Consider the following 18,080-nt stretch of genomic DNA (forward strand, 5'->3'; position numbering starts at 1 on the left):
CTCATGGTGGCAGAAAATCTACTATAGCTCCAGGCTCACATCCTCATAAGAATGGTCTTCTTTTCTGGTTGCTCCAATAAAAAATGCTAAGATTTGCTTTGATTGAACCTCTTTTTCTGGCCTTGTTTGACATGTCCATCCCCAGACCAGTAACTGGCCATGGGAATGCAGTGCTCTGATTTGCCAGGTCTAGGTCACAAGTTGACCTCTGGAGTGATGTGTTGAGTCAATATCTCCCAAACCATAAGAACCAAAGAAGTGAAGCGGTGATCCTCTTAAGAAAAGTTGAAGAGTTATTACCAGAAAAAGGAACTGAGTGAGTAGGGGGAGTAGTAGGAATAGAAAAATGAATAAACAGAAGGGAAATTACATGACAGACTGGTAAACAAAAGCGTCCACTGAAACAATTAGAGTAACAGCTTTTAAATAGCTACGGCTTCAGGACTTCCCTGGTGGTCCAGTGGCAAAGAATCTGCCTTACAATGCAGGGGACGGGGGTTCCATCCCTGGTCAGGGAACTAAGATCCCACATGCCACAAGGCAACTAAGCCTGCATGTCACAACTACTGAGCTCACGTGCCTCAACGAGAGAACCTGCGTGCCGCAAACTACAGAGCCCACGTGCCCTGGAGCCCGCGCAACACAACTAGAGAGAGAAAACCCGCACACAACAACTAGGGAGAAGCCCGTATGCGGCAACTAGAGAGAAGCCCACGCATCACGACGAAGAGCCCGCATGCCTCAACGAAGGTCCCAAGTGCCGCAATGAAGACCCGACGAAGCCAAAAATAAATAAATAATAAATAAATAAATCGTTTAAAAAATTAATTAATTTTTTTAATTTATTTATTTTTGGCCACATTGGGTCTTCGTTGCTACGCACGGGCTTTCTCTAGTTGCGGTGAGTGGGGGCTACTCTTCGTTGTGGTGCACAGGCTTCTCACTGTGGTAGCATCTCTTGTTGTGGAGCACAGGCTCTAGGCATGTGGGCTTCAGTAGTTGTGGCACACAGGCTCATTAGTTGTGGCGCATGGGCTTAGTCGCTCTGCAGCATGTGGGATCTTCCTGGACCAGGGATTGAACCCGTGTCCCCTCCATTGGCAGGTGGATTCTTAACAACTGTGCCACCAGGGAAGTCCCTAAATATCATTCTTAATGGTAAAATTTTAGCAGCATTTCCATTCAGCTGACAAAGCCTGCTATCCCATTCAGTATAGCAATAAAACCTATAAGAAACAGAAATAAATCTAACAAAAAACATGCAAGATCTTAAAGAAAATAAGGAAACATAACTGAAGAATATGAAAGAACACCTAACTGAGTGGCGAATTATACCATATTCATGGATGATAAGACTCAATATTATAAAGATGTGAGTTCTCCCATAATCTATAAATTCAATTCCAGAAAAAAAATCCCTATAGGATATTTTTTAAGTGAAACTTGATAAGCTTATCCTAATTTTTATATAGAAGAACAAAGAGACAATCAGAATTTTTTAAAATATTTATTTATTTATTTTGCCTGCACCGGGTCTTAGCTGAAGCACACAGGATCTTTTCTTCATTGCAGTGTGCGGGATCTTCAGTTGCAGCATGTGAACTCTTAGTTGTGGCATGCATGCAGCATCTAGTTCCCTGACCAGAGATCGAAGCTGGGCCCCCTGAATTGGGAGCATGGAGTCTTATCCACTGGACCACCAGGGAAGTCCCCAGAGTTTTGGTTTTTTTTAATGTTATTTGAAGAAGACCTAGGTGGGGGGATTCATTTTAGAGATTTAGTAATTAAAGCTGTGACGTGGGGCTTCCCTGGTGGCGCAGTGGTTGAGAGTCCGCCTGCCAATGCAGGGGACACGGGTTCGTGCGCCGGTCCGGGAAGATCCCACATGCCGCGGAGCGGCTGGGCCCGTGAGCCATGGCCGCTGAGCTTGCGTGTCTGGAGCCTGTGCTCCGCAACGGGAGAGGCCACAACAGTGAGAGAGGCCCGCGTACCGCAAAAAAAAAACAAAAACCAAAAAAGCTGTGACGTATTGGTACAGAGAGATAGTCAAATTAAACTGAACAGACAGTTCAGAAATAGATCCATGAATTTATGGAAACTAGATGAATAACAGAGGTAGCATTACAGATTAGTGGGGAAAGGACTTGCTTTCAATAAGCAGTGCCAGAAAGATTGATTATCTATATGAAAAAAAAATTAGAATACCGTATCAAAATCAATCGTAGATTAAAGCCCTAAAAGTGAAAAACAGAACTTTAAAAAATATCTTTATGTCCTTGAAATAGTGATTTCTTTTTTTTTTTTTTTTTTTTTTTTTAATTTTGCGGTACGCGGGCTTCTCACTGTCGTGGCCTCTCCCGTTGCGGAGCACAGGCTCCGGATACGCAGGCTCAGAAGCCATGGCTCACGGGCCCAGCCGCTCCGCGGCATGTGGGATCTTTCCAGACCGGGGCACGAACCCGTGTCCCCTGTATCGGCAGGCGGACTCTCAACCACTGCGCCACCAGGGAAGCCCGAAATAGTGATTTCTTAAACAAGATAGAGAAAACACTTTGATTGATAAATTGACTATTAAAACTGAAAGCTGCTTTTTAATGAAAGCTACCTTTAATGGAGTTAAAAAGACAAACCACAGATGAGAGAAGATATCTGCAAGGCATATAACTAATAAAGGATTAGTATGTTGGATATATAAAGGATACCTGTAAATCAATAAGAAAAAGATAATTCAGTTTTACAAATAGAAAGGATATTGTGTAGATAGCATTATTGGCCCCAGTTCATCACCGCCTACCAACATTCACACTCTTTGTTGTATGACTTTGTAGTTCTTCTCACTAACAGACCAGAGGATATTTCTCCCCTTTGGGCCATGTGATTTGCTTTGGTCTATTAGAATATGTGACAGTGTGGCTGTTACAAACCTAAGCCTTAAGAAACCTCATGTATTTCCACTTGGGCTTTTATACTTCAGCCATTGTCATGAGAGGAAATTGTCCGGGCTGGCCTACTAGTCCCAGGAGGAAGATGTAAGACCATGTAATAACACAGCCACTTTAGACAAGCTGCCCCATCCAACCCAAAGGCACTAAGCTAAATAAATGCTATTGTATAACATTGTTTTTGTGGTTAGCTGTTATTCAGTGTTACTTGACAACATTGTAATGAGCAAGGAAATTCACTTAATCATGGTCAACAAACATTAAAAGTTCTTCAGTCCATACAAATAAAAGCAATAGCATACCATTGCATATCCATAAGATTGGCAAAATTTAAAATCTGATAATATTAAGTGTTGGCAAAAATTGAGAAGTAGAAATTGATATATACCATTAGTGGGAGTGCACACCTAAAAAGTAGGTGACATGATTCTGGCCATTGAGTTGCAAGTGTCAGTCCCCTGGATGTGGCAGCTGGAAGAACTTTTTTTTTTTTTCCTGATAAAAAAGAAGATAGGGCTTCCCTGGTGGCACAGTGGTTGAGAGTCCGCCTGCCGATGCAGGGGATGTGGGTTCGTGCCCCGGTCTGGGAAGATCCCACATGCCACGGAGCGGCTGGGCCCGTGAGCCATGGCTGCTGAGCCTGAGCGTCCGGAGCCTGTGCTCCGCAACGGGAGAGGCCACAACAGTGAGAGGCCCGCGTACGGCAAAAAAAAAAAAAAAAAAAAAAAATGAAGAAGAAGATAGACTGGGCTGGTAATTGCCTTTTGTCTTTTTGTCTTCTTCCTGCCAGGAATATGGACATGAGACTGCAGATGGGGCACTCATCTTGCAGCATGAGGTGTTTTAATTTCATTACTTATATTTTTCATATATTAAATTCATTTGATTCCTCTTCAAACCTACCTCTTCTTTTTTTTCCCTTTTCTTATGGATAATAATAATAAAAGGAGAATAGCTAAAATTTGTGAGGTACCTACTACATGCCAAACACTGTTTTGAGTGGTATATGTACATCAACTCATTCAATCCTCACAATAATCCTATGAAATAAGTGCTATTTTTGGTTCCACTTTACAGATAAGGAAACAGCAATACAAAGGTTAAATACATTGCCCAGGTTCACACAGCTAGTTAAGTGATAGAGCAAGAATTCCAATCAAGCTACCTGGTTCTAGTGTCTGTGCTCATAACTATGTGCTAGTCTGCATCACCTTTTATCTTTGATCATTTTAAACATACTTATTTAATAGCCTATTAGATTTTTGTACTATTTTTCTCAAATTCTTGGGGTTCTAATTCCCTGCTTGTTATGCCTGCTGATTCTTCTTTATAAAGAACAATTTCCTTGTGTCTTTTAATATTTTTGACTCATTCATTCAACAGCATTGATTGAGCAGCTATTGTTTGCTCAAGTGCTGTTCAAGGAGCTGGGAATATATAAGTAAACAAAACAGGCAAACTCTGCTCTCTTGGACCTTAAATTCTAGTAGGAGAAAACAAAGAGTAAATGAGTAAGGGGATGGAGAGTGGGAGGAGGTGCTTACGGTAAAGGAGGCTTCCCTGGTGGCGCAGTGGTTAAGAATCCACCTGCCAATGCAGGGGACACGGGTTTGAGCCCTGGTCTGGGAAGATCCCACATGCCACAGAGCAACTAAGCGCGTGCACCACAACTACTGAGCCTGCGCTCTAGAGCCCGTGCTCCACAACAAGAGAAGCCACTGCAATAAGCCTGCACACTGCAACGAAGAGTAGCCCCCGCTTGCCTCAACTAGAGAAAGCCCACGCACTGCAACGAAGACCCAACGCAGCCAAAAATTAACTAATTAATTAATTTAAAAAGAATGGTAAAGGAAAGCCTTTATTTAATTTATTTTAATTAATTAATTAATTAATTATTTTTAAAAGAATGGTAAAGGGAGAAGAATCTTCTCCCTTCAGTCTTCACCTGGCTAATGGTAAAGGAAATGGTAAAGGATAAGGTGACATTTGAGCAGAGACCTAGAAAATGTGAGAATGTGAGCTATGTGTGTATCTGGAGGAAGCATTTCCAAGCAGAAGGCATAGCAAGTACAAGGCTGCATGACAGGAACATGCCTTGAATGTTTGGGCACAGGCAGAGGTCTTTGGAGCTGGAATGCAGTGTGTGAGGGGTAGAGCAGAAGAGATGCGGGCAGAGAGGTACCAGGAGGGGCAGGATGCAGATGGTGTAGGTCATGAGAAGAACTTTGGGGTTGGGTGGGGAACCTTTCTTTGGAGGGTTTTGTGCAGAGGGGTAACACGATTTCACTCGTGTTTCAGAAGCATCACCATGGCTGCTGTATTCAGACTAGACTGAAGTTGCAAGGAGACTAATTAGGAGGCTGTTGATAATAGGTGATGGAGTGAAGTTGTAACAGCAGTAGCACAGAAGTGGTAGGATTTTGGATTTGTTTTGAAGGTAAAGCTGACAACACACAGTCAAAGATGACTCTTCATGTTTTTGGTCTAAATAAGTGGAATGGAGTTACCATTTCCTGAGACGGATGGGACTGTAGGAAAGGCAGGTTTAAGATGAGGATGAATGAAGAGTGGCTTGGGCTCTGTTGAGCTCAGGCTGCCTATTAAACATCTAAGTGGAGATGCAGATAAACAGACAATTTGAGTCTGAGGCTCAGGGAAGAGGTCAGGGGCTAGATATGTAAAATGGTATTTAAAGCTATGAGACTGGATGGGCTCACCTAGGGAATGATGTAAGTAGAGGAGAGGTCTGAGCCCTGAGGCCTGGGACATTCCAGCTGTAGGGGAGAAAAAATTTTCCTTGACCTTGTTCCGGCCTGTGTCTGAAAATCAAACTAACAGAATAGCAGGAGAAATGCATACATATTTTCTCAATATAAATTTTACATGACACAGAAGGCTTCATAAGGAAATGAAGGCCGGAAGAGACAGACCTGAGTATTTTTATGCTAGGCTTGGTGAAGAGTGGAGAGTCATGGAAGAATGTGGTAGAAAAAGGAGTAAGAGGTAAGGTTAGAAAACTGGGGCACACCCAGCAAAGCCTGTTTGTTCAGAGTCTTCTCAGCGTCCCTTTGTCTTCTGAGATAAGGAGGCTCCTTTCCTCTGGGTGTAGGGTGGACACCTCTCACCTGAGGGTTTTGTGATCTGTTGCAGCAGAAAAGGGAGGGGGTGTCAGAGTGACCTTCCTGCTTCTGCTGTTTACTCAGACTCCTTCAGTTCACAATATTCAATATGCCAAGGTGCCATCTTGGGGGGTAGCATGTCCTGAATCCCAAAAAACTTAGAGATTAGACAAGGAAGAGCCAGGAGGGGAGACTGAGGAGTGAGCAATAGAAGAACCATTTAGGAGTGGTGTCCTGGCAGCCAAGTAAGTGCAACAAGTGTTTCAGGATGAAAAGAGTGATCCACTGTGTCTGTAAAATGAGGACAAAGAAGTGACCATTGGATTTGACAACATGCAGGTTGTCAACATGCAACTAATGATCTTCAAAAAATGGGTTTTGATGGATGGGGATGGAAACCTGATTTAGAATGGGAGAAGTGAAGATAGCAAATGAAAAAACCAAGACAAAAATCTCTTTCAATGAACTCTGTGTAAAGGGAGCAGAGAAATGGAGTAGTAGCCAGAAATAGATGTGAAATCAAGGGGAGTTTTTAAGATAGGCCATATTAGACATCATGGTGGTACAATATAGGAAATGATCCACTCTGTACAGAGATGGGAATGACTGAGTTCAGTTTAAGCAGAGCTTATTTCCCACCTGGAAGCTCTGAGAGCTTCCCTCCTGAGCAGTTTGGCATTTGCTTCTGCAAGGTGTCCCCACAGACACCACCAGCCCAGGACTAATTCTCATGTTAATTTTTCAGTTGAGGTTTCCCACACCAAGCAGGTAAAATAAATTTGGACTCCAGAACCTCACAAAGCACAACCTTGCGTTTGATGTCTCACCTAGGGATTTTTTTCTTCCCAACTAAGGCCCTGCAAAGACAAACTTTCTTTGCCTTTTCCCTGGACTTCGGGGCAAAGTTTACTAGTCCTTTTTCATTACGGTTGAATCCTTAGAGAGTTCCAATTTCTGTTACTGATAAAAACTGGAGCCCACGTTGCTGCCCCAGCAGCTCAGCCATACAGTTTAAAGCCTTGGCTATATTTTAGCCAGCATCTCTAGAGATTTGTGACAGCAAAGTTTCAGCACTTTCTAGACCACCATTTTGCTGGAATCAGAAATCTTCTCCCTTCATTCTTCACCTGGCTAATTCCTAGTCACCTTTGAGGTCTCAGCTTAAATGTGACTTCTTGGAGAGGTATTCCCTAACCCTCTCCATCCCAATCTAAACTAGTTCACCTTATTATACTAAGAGCACGCTCCTTCTGTCTTAGCACTTAACTTGTCATTTATAACTTCATTTGAGTATTTGTTTCAAGCTGGTACCCATCTAGATTAAAAACTACATGGAGGCAAGAATCAAGCCTGTTTAGTTCACCATATATAGCAGAAGGCCTGATTTATAGAAGATGCTCAATCAGGTTTGGTGACTGAACAAATAATTGTCTAAAAATCTAATAACTAACTAAGAGTAGAGTCTTACATGATATCCTGAAACCCATTATCTTCTGTGTCTTGGAGACGATATTCTCTAAGGAGAAAGTGTTTTTAATGGAAAAAGGACAGAGGTTTCTGACTGTCATTTTACTTGACTCAGAGAAGCAGTGTTACTCCGATTTTGGTAATCACTGTTTCTTTTCCTCTTTAGAATGGAGATCTCCTCTCATCAGTCTCACCTCCTGCAACAACTGAATGAGCAGCGCAGGCAGGATGTATTTTGTGACTGCAGTATTCTGGTTGAAGGAAAGGTCTTTAAAGCCCATCGAAATGTATTATTTGCTAGTAGCGGCTACTTTAAAATGCTTCTTTCCCAGAACTCCAAGGAGACAAGTCAGCCAACCACAGCGACATTTCAGGCTTTCTCCCCTGATACTTTTACAGTTATCCTGGACTTTGTCTATTCCGGCAAGCTCTCTCTCACAGGTCAGAATGTCATAGAAGTGATGTCCGCTGCTAGCTTCCTTCAAATGACTGATGTCATTAGTGTATGTAAGACCTTTATTAAATCTTCATTAGACATTAGTGAAAAAGAAAAGGATCGCTATTTCAGCCTTTCGGATAAAAATGCCAGTTCTGATGGTATAGAACGCTCCTCTTTTTATAGTGGCGGCTGGCAAGATGAAAGCAGTTCTCCACATTCTCACCTAAGCCCAGATCAAGGAACAGGTATAAGTGGGAAATCTTGGAGTAAGTATAATTACCATCCAGCCTCCCAAAGGAATACTCAACAGCCTCTGGCCAAACATGAACAAAGGAAAGATTCCATTAAAAAATCCAAACATTTGAGGTTGTCACAGCCTTCTGAAATGGCTCATTATAAGTCAAGCAAACGAGAAGCACGAACATCTGATTCTTCCAGCCACATTTCGCAATCTGAAGAACAGGCACAAATGGATGCGGAAATGGACTCTCCTCCTGTTGGCTATCAGTATGGTCAAGGATCTGATGTCACATCAAGAAGTTTTCCAGGTACCCAGAAAGAGAATCAGTCCCCTCAATCAGGTTCCAAGACTCTGATATAAATCAATCCTATCTCAACATGCCCTTACTTTTAGGTGTTATGGGCAGTTGAAACAAGTGATTTTTTTAAAGTCATACTTCTCTAATGAAATCTATGCATAAAACACAAATTTTAAAAATTATAATACTGGATAAATTTAATGAAGTCAAAACAATAGAGTTCTGAGGGTCAGAAACCCATGAATTTCGAAAGCTGCTTATCTGTGGGCAATTAGATTACTGTTAAATGTTTAAAGCTCTTTTGTAAAATGGTTCAATCCTTAAGACACATATTTTCACTTTATTTTTTTAAATTTTATATTGGAGTATAGTTGATTAACAATGTTGTGTTAGTTTCAGGTGTACAGCACACTTTGCTGTACAGTTATACATCATATTCAGTTATACATCATATTTTCACTTTAAATAGTTTACTTTTTTTTCTGAGTATTCACTCAGGAGCAGTATTTTTATACAGAAAAGTTAAATAGAGCAACCATACATATTGGTAAAGGTTCACAGACCCAGTATCGAAAAGAAATTAAACTAAATCTGATTTTATTAAGATATAAATACATAATTTTTAAAAACTTAATACAACATATAATATTGATACTGTATCTCTGCACCACCATGAGGCATCTCATTTTTATGATAGTAGTAAAATGCAGAGATATTATTGGAGGCTGATAGTTTCAAAGTAGAGAACAGGGATTAGAAATGTATATCATCCAGTTCCCCCCACCAATTAATCAGTTAGCAAATTTGCTTAATAGTTTACATGTGAATTTAAAGGAAAATTATGATAAAATTAAACTCTTGCAGAGTATAAGATTTAGATGACAATTATACTCCAATAAGGATGTTAAAAAAAAGAAAAAAAAGATTTAGGTGATATATTTAATTTTTTAATTAGAAAAATTCCAAGTATATATAAAAGTAGAGTAGTCTAATTAAACGCCATGCACCCGTTACCCAGTCCCACTCATGACCAGTCTTGTTTCATCTGTACCTGTGCCCCTGACCACTCCCATTTTTAAGCAAATCTCAAACATCATATGTTTTCATGTGTAAATATTTCAGAATGTGTCCCTAAAATATAGTCTTAGAAAAAAAACTACAATACCATTATTATCATACCTAAACAAAATTAACAAGTCCTTAATATCACTAAAAGCCAACCAATATTCACATTTCCCTGGTTGTCATGTAAATTTTAGAAAATAATTTGGTTATAGATAACATATTTAAAAATAATAGGCAACCTGATTGATTTTTACTAGCACATTTTCCTGTAGGATACTAACATGAAAATACATGAAACTGTATCATATTATAAAGCTTTCTGAAAATGCTGAGGCGCTCTACCATTGACCAAGGCAGACAGAAATAACAGAGCAAAAATGGGAAATCTCTGTTGCATTTTAAAACAGCAACAAAGTTATCCTTTCTTGGGCTTTGCACTTTTGTAACTCTAGGTTATCTAAATCTAACTTCAATAATGAACAGCTGAACTTAACTGCTGTTAAATTGAGAAGATATGCCTCCAACCACAACTAACATTTTGAATATGTGTGAGTTTTAAAACAAACGATTAAAGATCCTTGACACTTTTTACCTTTAAAAGAAAAGCAGTACAGCTGTATGAAAAGTAAGAGCAAGGGGGTTCAGACATCTAGTGTGTGTGCTTGGCTGCAGAGCCAGTGGGGCGATGCTACCATCTGTGGAATTATGACTGAATGCCTGCGAGTCAGAATCCAGCCCAGGTGGAACGATTAAAAAAATTTTTTTTAAAGTAAAGTAAGAGCGGGGGGATAAACCCATGTAAATAAAACAAGAAACAAGTTACTTAAAAGCGTAAAGACCCTGGATTGTGTCTGTAGTTTTAAAATCTAGTACTACTGCTTTACTTAAATCTAGTGGCTCTATGCCATTAAATAAAAACATGAGTGGGACAGTCTAAATCTACCCAGACTTTGTAAATATATCAAATCCTGAAGGTAGGGTTCTATACTTAGGATTACACTGACAATCTAGTCTTTATAAAATTTCTTCCTTCTTGTTGCCTACCTTTCCGAGATTGGACTCTCCATACCCTTTTGGATTCTTGATATTATCAGAATGGTGATAATGAACTTTCCAGTGACTTAATCAAACTGTCTCTTGACAGATGACCTGCCCAGGATGAGGTTCAAGTGCCCGTACTGCACACATGTGGTGAAGCGGAAGGCAGACCTCAAGCGCCACCTTCGTTGTCACACAGGAGAAAGGCCCTATCCCTGTCAAGCTTGTGGGAAAAGATTTAGCCGGCTAGACCATCTAAGTAGCCATTTTCGAACAGTAAGTATATGATTTTTCATCATTTTACTTTTTAGGAAATACATGCATTTATCTGCTTTAGGATAATCTAGTTCACTGAGGAAAATCTTTTCACACAACTCTGCAATATTAAACAATTTTTCCAATTTAATGTTTTTACTTTGCACATAATGCATAATTTTATATATTTTTAAAATTTATTTATTTATTTGTTTTTTTATTTTTGGCTGTGTTGGGTCTTTCGTTGCTGCACATGGGCTTCCTCTAGTTGTGGCAAGTGGGGGCTACTCTTCTTTGCACTGCGCGCTTCTCATCGTCATGGCTTCTCTTGTTGTGGAGCACGGGCTCTAGAGCGCAGGCTTAGTAGTTGTGATGCACGGGCTTAGTTGCTCCACAGCATGTGGGATCTTCCCAGGCCAGGGCTCGAACCCTTGTCCCTTGCATTGGCAGACAGATTCTTAACCACTGCGCCACCAGGGAAGCCCTATATTTTTTAAAATAGGGTTTTTTTTCTCCTCTGAAACCTTGAAGTAAGAGATATTCTTTTGAATATCCATTTCAATTCACTTAAAATCTATTATTTTTATATCCCGGTTTTTTCGAGCCAAAGACAATGTAAACTTTTAAAATGTTTAAAACTTTTTAAATGTCTATGTCAGAATCACCACTTCAGATGTTCAGCATCTGCTAGTGATTCTTGAATCCTTATCTGGTAGGTTGTCAGTCTAGTTTCTGCTGTCTGACCTCTCTCCACTACAGCCTCTTTCTAGTGTCTCTCCAGTTTCTCTGGTCTCCTGAAGGAATGGAGTGAGGTGGGCAATAGAGCGACTCTCCGTCAGGGACTGGACTGTCAGCAGTCAGAAAAATCTCAGGGAATTTTCTGTTCAGTGCTCTGGTGGTTTAATAAGGTAGTGACGGGACTTTCCTGGTGGCGCAGTGGTTAAGAATCCGCCTGCCAGTGCAGGGGACACGGGTTCGAGCCCTGGTCTGGGAAGATCCCACATGCCATGCCGCGGAGCAACTAAGCCACAACCACTGAGCCTGCGCTCTGGAGCCCACAAGCCACAACTACGGAAGCCCGCAGGCCTAGAGCCTGTGCTCTGCAACAAGAGAAGCCACCACAATGAAAAGCCTGTGCACCGCAACGAAGAGTAGCCCCTGCTCACCACAACTAGAGAAAGCCCACACACAGCAACGAGAAGCCAACACAGCCAAAAATAAATAAATAAATTTAAAAAAATAAAAATAAATATGGTAGTGACATTGGAATTATTCTGCTGTTCGTCTTGCAGCAAAAATTTTTTCCAAAATTGATGTTCTATTACCCATACTTTTATTCCATTTATACAAGCTCCTTTTAATTTGGAAGGGTATTGGTCACTTGATGCATTGCTTTCTAGGTATTCATCCAACAGATATATATTGAGCACCTACTATGTGCCAGACCCTTTCCGAAGAGCTAGGTATACGGCAGTGAGCAAAACAAACTCTCTGCCTTCATTAATCTCTGAAGCTAGATTTTTAAAAATTAAAATAACCTTTTATTATTACAAAAGCAATAAGTATGCATTATAAAAACTAAGAAAATAGACATAATAAGAAAATAAAAATACCATATTTTTACCACCCAGATATTACCATTCTTAACACTTTATCATGTGCATTTGTTTTTTTAACCAAAATGATATCATACTGTATATGCTATTTTGTAACCTGCTTTTTTTTTTTTAGATTTATTTATTTTATTCATTTATTTTTGGCTGCATTGGGTCTTCGTTGGTGCACGTGGGCTTTCTCTTGTTGCGGCAAGCAGGGGCTACTCTTCCTTGCGGTATGCAGGCTTCTCATTGCGGTGGCTTCTCTTGTTGCAGAGCACGGGCTCTAGGCATGCGGGCTTCAGTAGTTGTGGCAGACGGGCTCAGTAGTTGTGGCTCGTGGGCTCTAGAGTGCAGGATCAGTAGCTGTGGCACACGGGCTCAGTTGCTCCGCGGTATGTGGGATCTTCCCGGACCAGGGCTCGAACCCCTGTCCCCTGCATTAGCAGGCAGATTCTTAACCACTGCGCCCCAGGGAAGTCCCTGTAACCTGCTTTCTTTAGTGAATAATCTCTACCTTTCCATCTCAATAAAATTTTATGTGTTACACAGTTTAAATTTACCTATAGTTTCCTAAAATACCACTTATAGCTGGTGTATCCAAGCCAGAAGCCAATCCAGAACTCATCTCATTGTTAGATCCCTTAAATATGTTTTTGAGCTAGCATAGTTCCCTACCCGCCCCTGCCACCCCCCAACCTTTTAAAAAATAACATTGACTTACTGAAGATATTGAGCCAATTATTTTACAAAATATCCTACCTCTGGATTTCTCTGCTTGCTTCTACATGGTGTCATTTTTAGCTTGTTCTTCTATCCCCCCCTGCATTTTCTGAAAACTAGAAGTTTTATCTAAAGGCTTAATGGATTCAAGTTAAATACTTTCAACAAAGACAAAATTGTGGGTTTCCCTGGTGGCGCAGTGGTTGGGAGTCCGCCTGCCGGTGCAGGGGACGCGGGTTCGTGCCCCGGTCCGGGAGGATCCCACATGCCACGGAGCGGCTGGGCCCGTGAGCCATGGCCGCTGAGCCTGTGCTCCGCAACGGGAGAGGCCACAGCAGTGAGAGGCCCACGTACCAAAAAAAAAAAAAAAAAAAGACAAAATTGTATGTTTCATATTGTGTCACATTAGGAGACACATCATATCTGGTGGACCCATCATTCATGTTGTTACAATTGATCACTGGATTAGGGTGATGATACTATGATCCCACCATTGCATTGTAATTAGAAAGGAATCTCTATGTAACTATTTTGGTATTCTATGACTATCCATTTCCCCATGAACTATTCATTTAATAGTATTAATACCAATTGGTAATCTCTGTCCAAATTATTAATTTTACTTGGAGTTGTGGAATGATTTACTAATATTATCCTTCCTTCTATATTATTAGCTGGAATTCTATAAAGCTTTCCTTCATCACCTGGGGCTATTTGGTTACTTTGAAATAGGGTTCCTGCAGGAGAAGCAAGATAAATGTTTAATTATTTCCCTTTAACTACCAATTTTCAAAGTAAAGAGTGATTTAATAGTAGCCTCAAATGGTATATGAGGTTTTTCTGGCTTTGTTTTTTTAAATAGCATATGTTCTCATGAATTTTCATTGGTTCATTGTGTTTGGATCCATAATAATTATTATTTTTTTGATACTCAAAATTTCAAATTTGTGCAGTGGGGACCCTTGAAGCTGGCTCTTGTGTCCTTCTGTCACAACTCCATTAAATTTTCAGTGTCCTTTTTCTCTGGCTCCAAAAGAGCCCTAGGCTCATCTTGTACTTCCGCTGCCACAAAACTGGAATCAGCCATTTCTCAAAGGAGCTTTGGTACCTCTTAGTGGGGAATGAAATTAGAAACCAAAATTTGGACACCCAGGGTGCTCATTGTTATTAGGGCATCCTTTTTAGATTGTTTCTGAGCTAGAAGGTATATATTTTTAAAATAATGAGTTCATGATGATATTTTCAGTTTTAACATTACAGTGTTTCACTTAATTTCTTTGTCTTCATAATTGTATTGGATTTGGAGGGGGATGAACATGAATCTGTGTCAGAACTTTGTAATAAAAACAATGCCACATATGATAACCATAATACTGATTCTATCTCAGGAGAAATAAAGGTACACTCAAATTATGTACTTTCAACATTTACTGATTAATATGTCAGTGGTTAAGCAGAAGATAATAACTGTACTGAGTGGTAGTACCATACATTTTCTTAGATATTTTACCAGACTGCTTTAGTTCTCTTGGGTTTTTTGACTATTTGTGTTTGGTGGCCCACTTTCATACCATTCTGACATTATCTAAATGAATATGCCATAAACATTAATTCAGCATATATAGTTAATTATATGTAATAATTTTTAGATTAGAATCTATAATCTATTGCTCTGACAGCTAATTGAACAAAGTTACTAACTATAATATACAATTATTCATCAATTACAACTTCTTCCCAAAGCATTTCACACATATTATTAACTCATTTGGTCCACACAACCTGAGTTGTATCCCTATTAGTAATAACGGAACAGTTAGGAATAGTAATAGACTGATATGTAGCAGAACCACCATAGTGGTTGTTTATAACCAGTGTCCATTCTGATAGTCAGGCTTCTATTCTGTTTGGGTGGTGCCCATACCTTATCAGTTGTTAAATATTTTGACAGTCACCCTGGAAGCAGGTTTATAATGTTTTAAGTTACTTGCTTCAAGATAACATGGTTAGTAAATGACAAAAGCAGGACTAGAACCCAAGCTTTCCAATTCCTAGTCCAGTCTTCTTTCTATTAGATCTTTCATTAATAAAAGTGGCAATAATCCTTATATTGAAAAATATTTTTTGATAAATTTAAATTTGGGACAATATTTTTTCCTTCTCTAGTGAAATAACAAAATATTAGTATTCAAATGAAATGAGTTTTTTCCCCTGAATTAAGATATGTAAAGTCCTTAGAATAGTATATGGCAGATATTAAGTGTTTGCAATTATTTTGTATTATTCTGGGAATGTGTCCCTTGTTACCTCAGACATAAAAATATTGGATTAAGGGATATGTGAAATTATTAAGTATGTAATATTAATCATAAAAACATAAAAGACATTATTTAGAGAAAGCTGGTATTTAATATTTCTGTGACATTAATTTATCACCAAAACCTGTGATTTTTTTCTAATAACTAGATGTTAATTTAATACTAATGCTTGGCTTTGAACATTTTAAATTTATGAATTGGTACTTAGAATATCAAACGGTTCTGCTTTTGAAAAATCTTTTTTTATCACTATTTAAATCTCTACAGATTCACCAGGCATGCAAACTCATCTGCAGAAAATGCAAACGCCATGTGACTGATCTAACAGGTCAAGTGGTACAGGAAGGAACGAGGCGCTACAGACTCTGTAATGAGTGCCTTGCTGAAGTTGGCATAGACAGCCTCCCCATTGATTTGGAAGCTGAACAGCATCTTATGTCCCCATCAGATGGAGATAAGGATTCCAGATGGCACTTGGGCGAAGATGAGAATAGATCATATGTGGAGATTGTAGAGGATGGGTCTGCTGATCTGGTCATACAACAGGTTGATGATAGTGAAGAAGAAGAAGAAAAGGAGATAAAGCCCAACATCAGGTAGCTGGGAGGTGAACCAACAGATCTGGCATGTCTGCAACTTACACTGACTTCCCATAACTCTCTCTTTCCATGGTCAGAGTCTGGTTAACAAATTATCAGACTGACTTGAAAGTAATGACCTGATATCATTTGCATGCTTTCTGAACAGGCCATTGTATCCATTCTGAACTTTGTTGCCCTAAAATCTGTTGCTGCACTGGGAAGAAAGACCTAGCTTGAGTTGGCATGATGGATGAACAATTAATCCTCTTACTTTTATTACAGAGATACCTTTTTTTTTTAATATTGGAAGATCTACTTAGTGAACTTTTTTCAAAGAAAATATTTTAAATAAATTCACCACAACCAAACTGTATATATGATAATTTCAAGGTGTTTCAAAAACATATAAACTACCACTATTTAATTTTCACAGGGAACCAGGTAAGAGCACATTTAAGGGTCTGGCACCCTACCTGACTAAACTAATTAGTCTATTACCTTCAGACCAAAAATAACCTATCATTATTCCAGTATCCTAAATGTTTTAGAATTATGGCAGAAAACAAACCTAAACTGTTTGAAATCGTTCATATTTGAAACTTTTGTCATTAAGTTAAAAATTACTCTTATGTAGTCAGTGTTTAAAAAGAACAAAGTCTAAAATAGAAGGTGACCAGAGATTATATACAGACATCATTTTCTTAAAGCAGGAAACTAATACTGTCAAGGTAGTTTTTTGAGGATCTGTCTATATAGCTCTCTTCCTCTCTAGAGAAGAAAAGAAAACTGGAGGTTCTTACCAGTTCTTAAGATTAATTTCCTCCATTTATATACTACTATATTACTTATAAAGTGCTCTTTCACACATCTCCCCACCTAATCAGCAAGGTAAATGGTATTATCTCTGATTTACAAATGAGGAAATTAAGGTCAGAAGGTTTAAGTGGTGGGACTGGTGACTGGACAGGTTTTGATTTTAAACAGTCCTCTTTCAACCGTCTCTCCCTGGATAGTCCCCTGAAATGGTAAAGAAGTGAAGTCAAACCTCACCAATCTGCAATTATAAAAAGAAGCCTATGAGAATTAGAAAGTATGAAAGAAGAGGAATTTAATCATCTTCAACAACTTATAATATCTTGAACTAGTTATTCAAGTAGTGCTAAGTAATGTCCCTATAGTACCTATTGACATGTTTTTATGTTATTTATATATAAATTTTATATCTAAAACTATTTGAACACATTATTCTCCTAAGTTCTTTAAGCAGTTTATATAATTTATATATAATTCTTCAAAACAAACTTTTCTACTAGAATACAAAATTAAGTTTTAACTCCTCCCCTATATAAATTATGAAACATTCCAAAATTACAGTCAAATTGGAGATGCATTATTTTAGTTGTAAAGATAAAATCTAAATACTAGAAGTAAAGAACTGTTCATAAAGGTCTTGGCAAGTTATCCCAATTAAGCTTGTTTTAATTTTGATAGAGGCTCCATGTATTATACTGTATTTTTAACTGCCATGACATACCTCAAGATACTTTTTATGTTATTTTCTCTTATTCTTTAATTAATGATTGCCCTTAATACCAATTTGTGGGCCAAAATGGTTAATTTCTTTAAGTTTTTTTTATAAATAGATGAATAACCACTTTGTTTTATGGTACCTAATTCTGAGATTTTTTTCAAGATTCCCCTGATGGTAAATTTCCAATTGCTTCAAGACCAGATAGTGTGCACTGAGTTCATTGTCTCCCAACATGACCATTCCTGGGTCAGGAGTCTTAACAATTACGTTGTTCCAAATGAGGGAGGGAACACTTGTCATTCTTTAGTCTCACCAGAGGATGATAACATCTTTCAAAATTGTAATCTGATTTTTAATCATTAGAACCAATAGGAAAAATGACTGACTTGAGGTTTATTTATAGAAATGAAGTTGTGCTTGCATGTGTATACTCTAACGCACTTTAGTCTATGATCTAAATGTTCTTTG

The 18,080-nt window shown here is 38.9% G+C and overlaps 1 protein-coding gene across 3 annotated transcripts in view; it reads left to right on the forward strand.

The window, feature by feature from the left end:
- ZBTB8A (zinc finger and BTB domain containing 8A) overlaps window positions 1-17,264 on the forward strand; it is a 51,707-nt gene extending 34,443 nt beyond the window's left edge. For all 3 annotated transcript variants that reach the window (XM_060089404.1, XM_060089403.1, XM_060089402.1), the window contains 3 exons: window positions 7,695-8,515; window positions 10,716-10,885; window positions 15,768-17,264. In XM_060089404.1, coding sequence (XP_059945387.1) covers window positions 7,696-8,515; window positions 10,716-10,885; window positions 15,768-16,100 — 1,323 coding nt within the window. In that variant the 5' untranslated portion in view covers window position 7,695 and the 3' untranslated portion in view covers window positions 16,101-17,264. The remainder of the gene's footprint in view (window positions 1-7,694; window positions 8,516-10,715; window positions 10,886-15,767) is intronic.
- The last annotated feature ends 816 nt before the right edge of the window (window positions 17,265-18,080 follow it).

The sequence above is a fragment of the Mesoplodon densirostris genome, chromosome 2 (genome assembly GCF_025265405.1).
Source record: "Mesoplodon densirostris isolate mMesDen1 chromosome 2, mMesDen1 primary haplotype, whole genome shotgun sequence".
In the NCBI taxonomy this organism is placed as follows: Eukaryota; Metazoa; Chordata; class Mammalia; order Artiodactyla; family Ziphiidae; genus Mesoplodon; species Mesoplodon densirostris.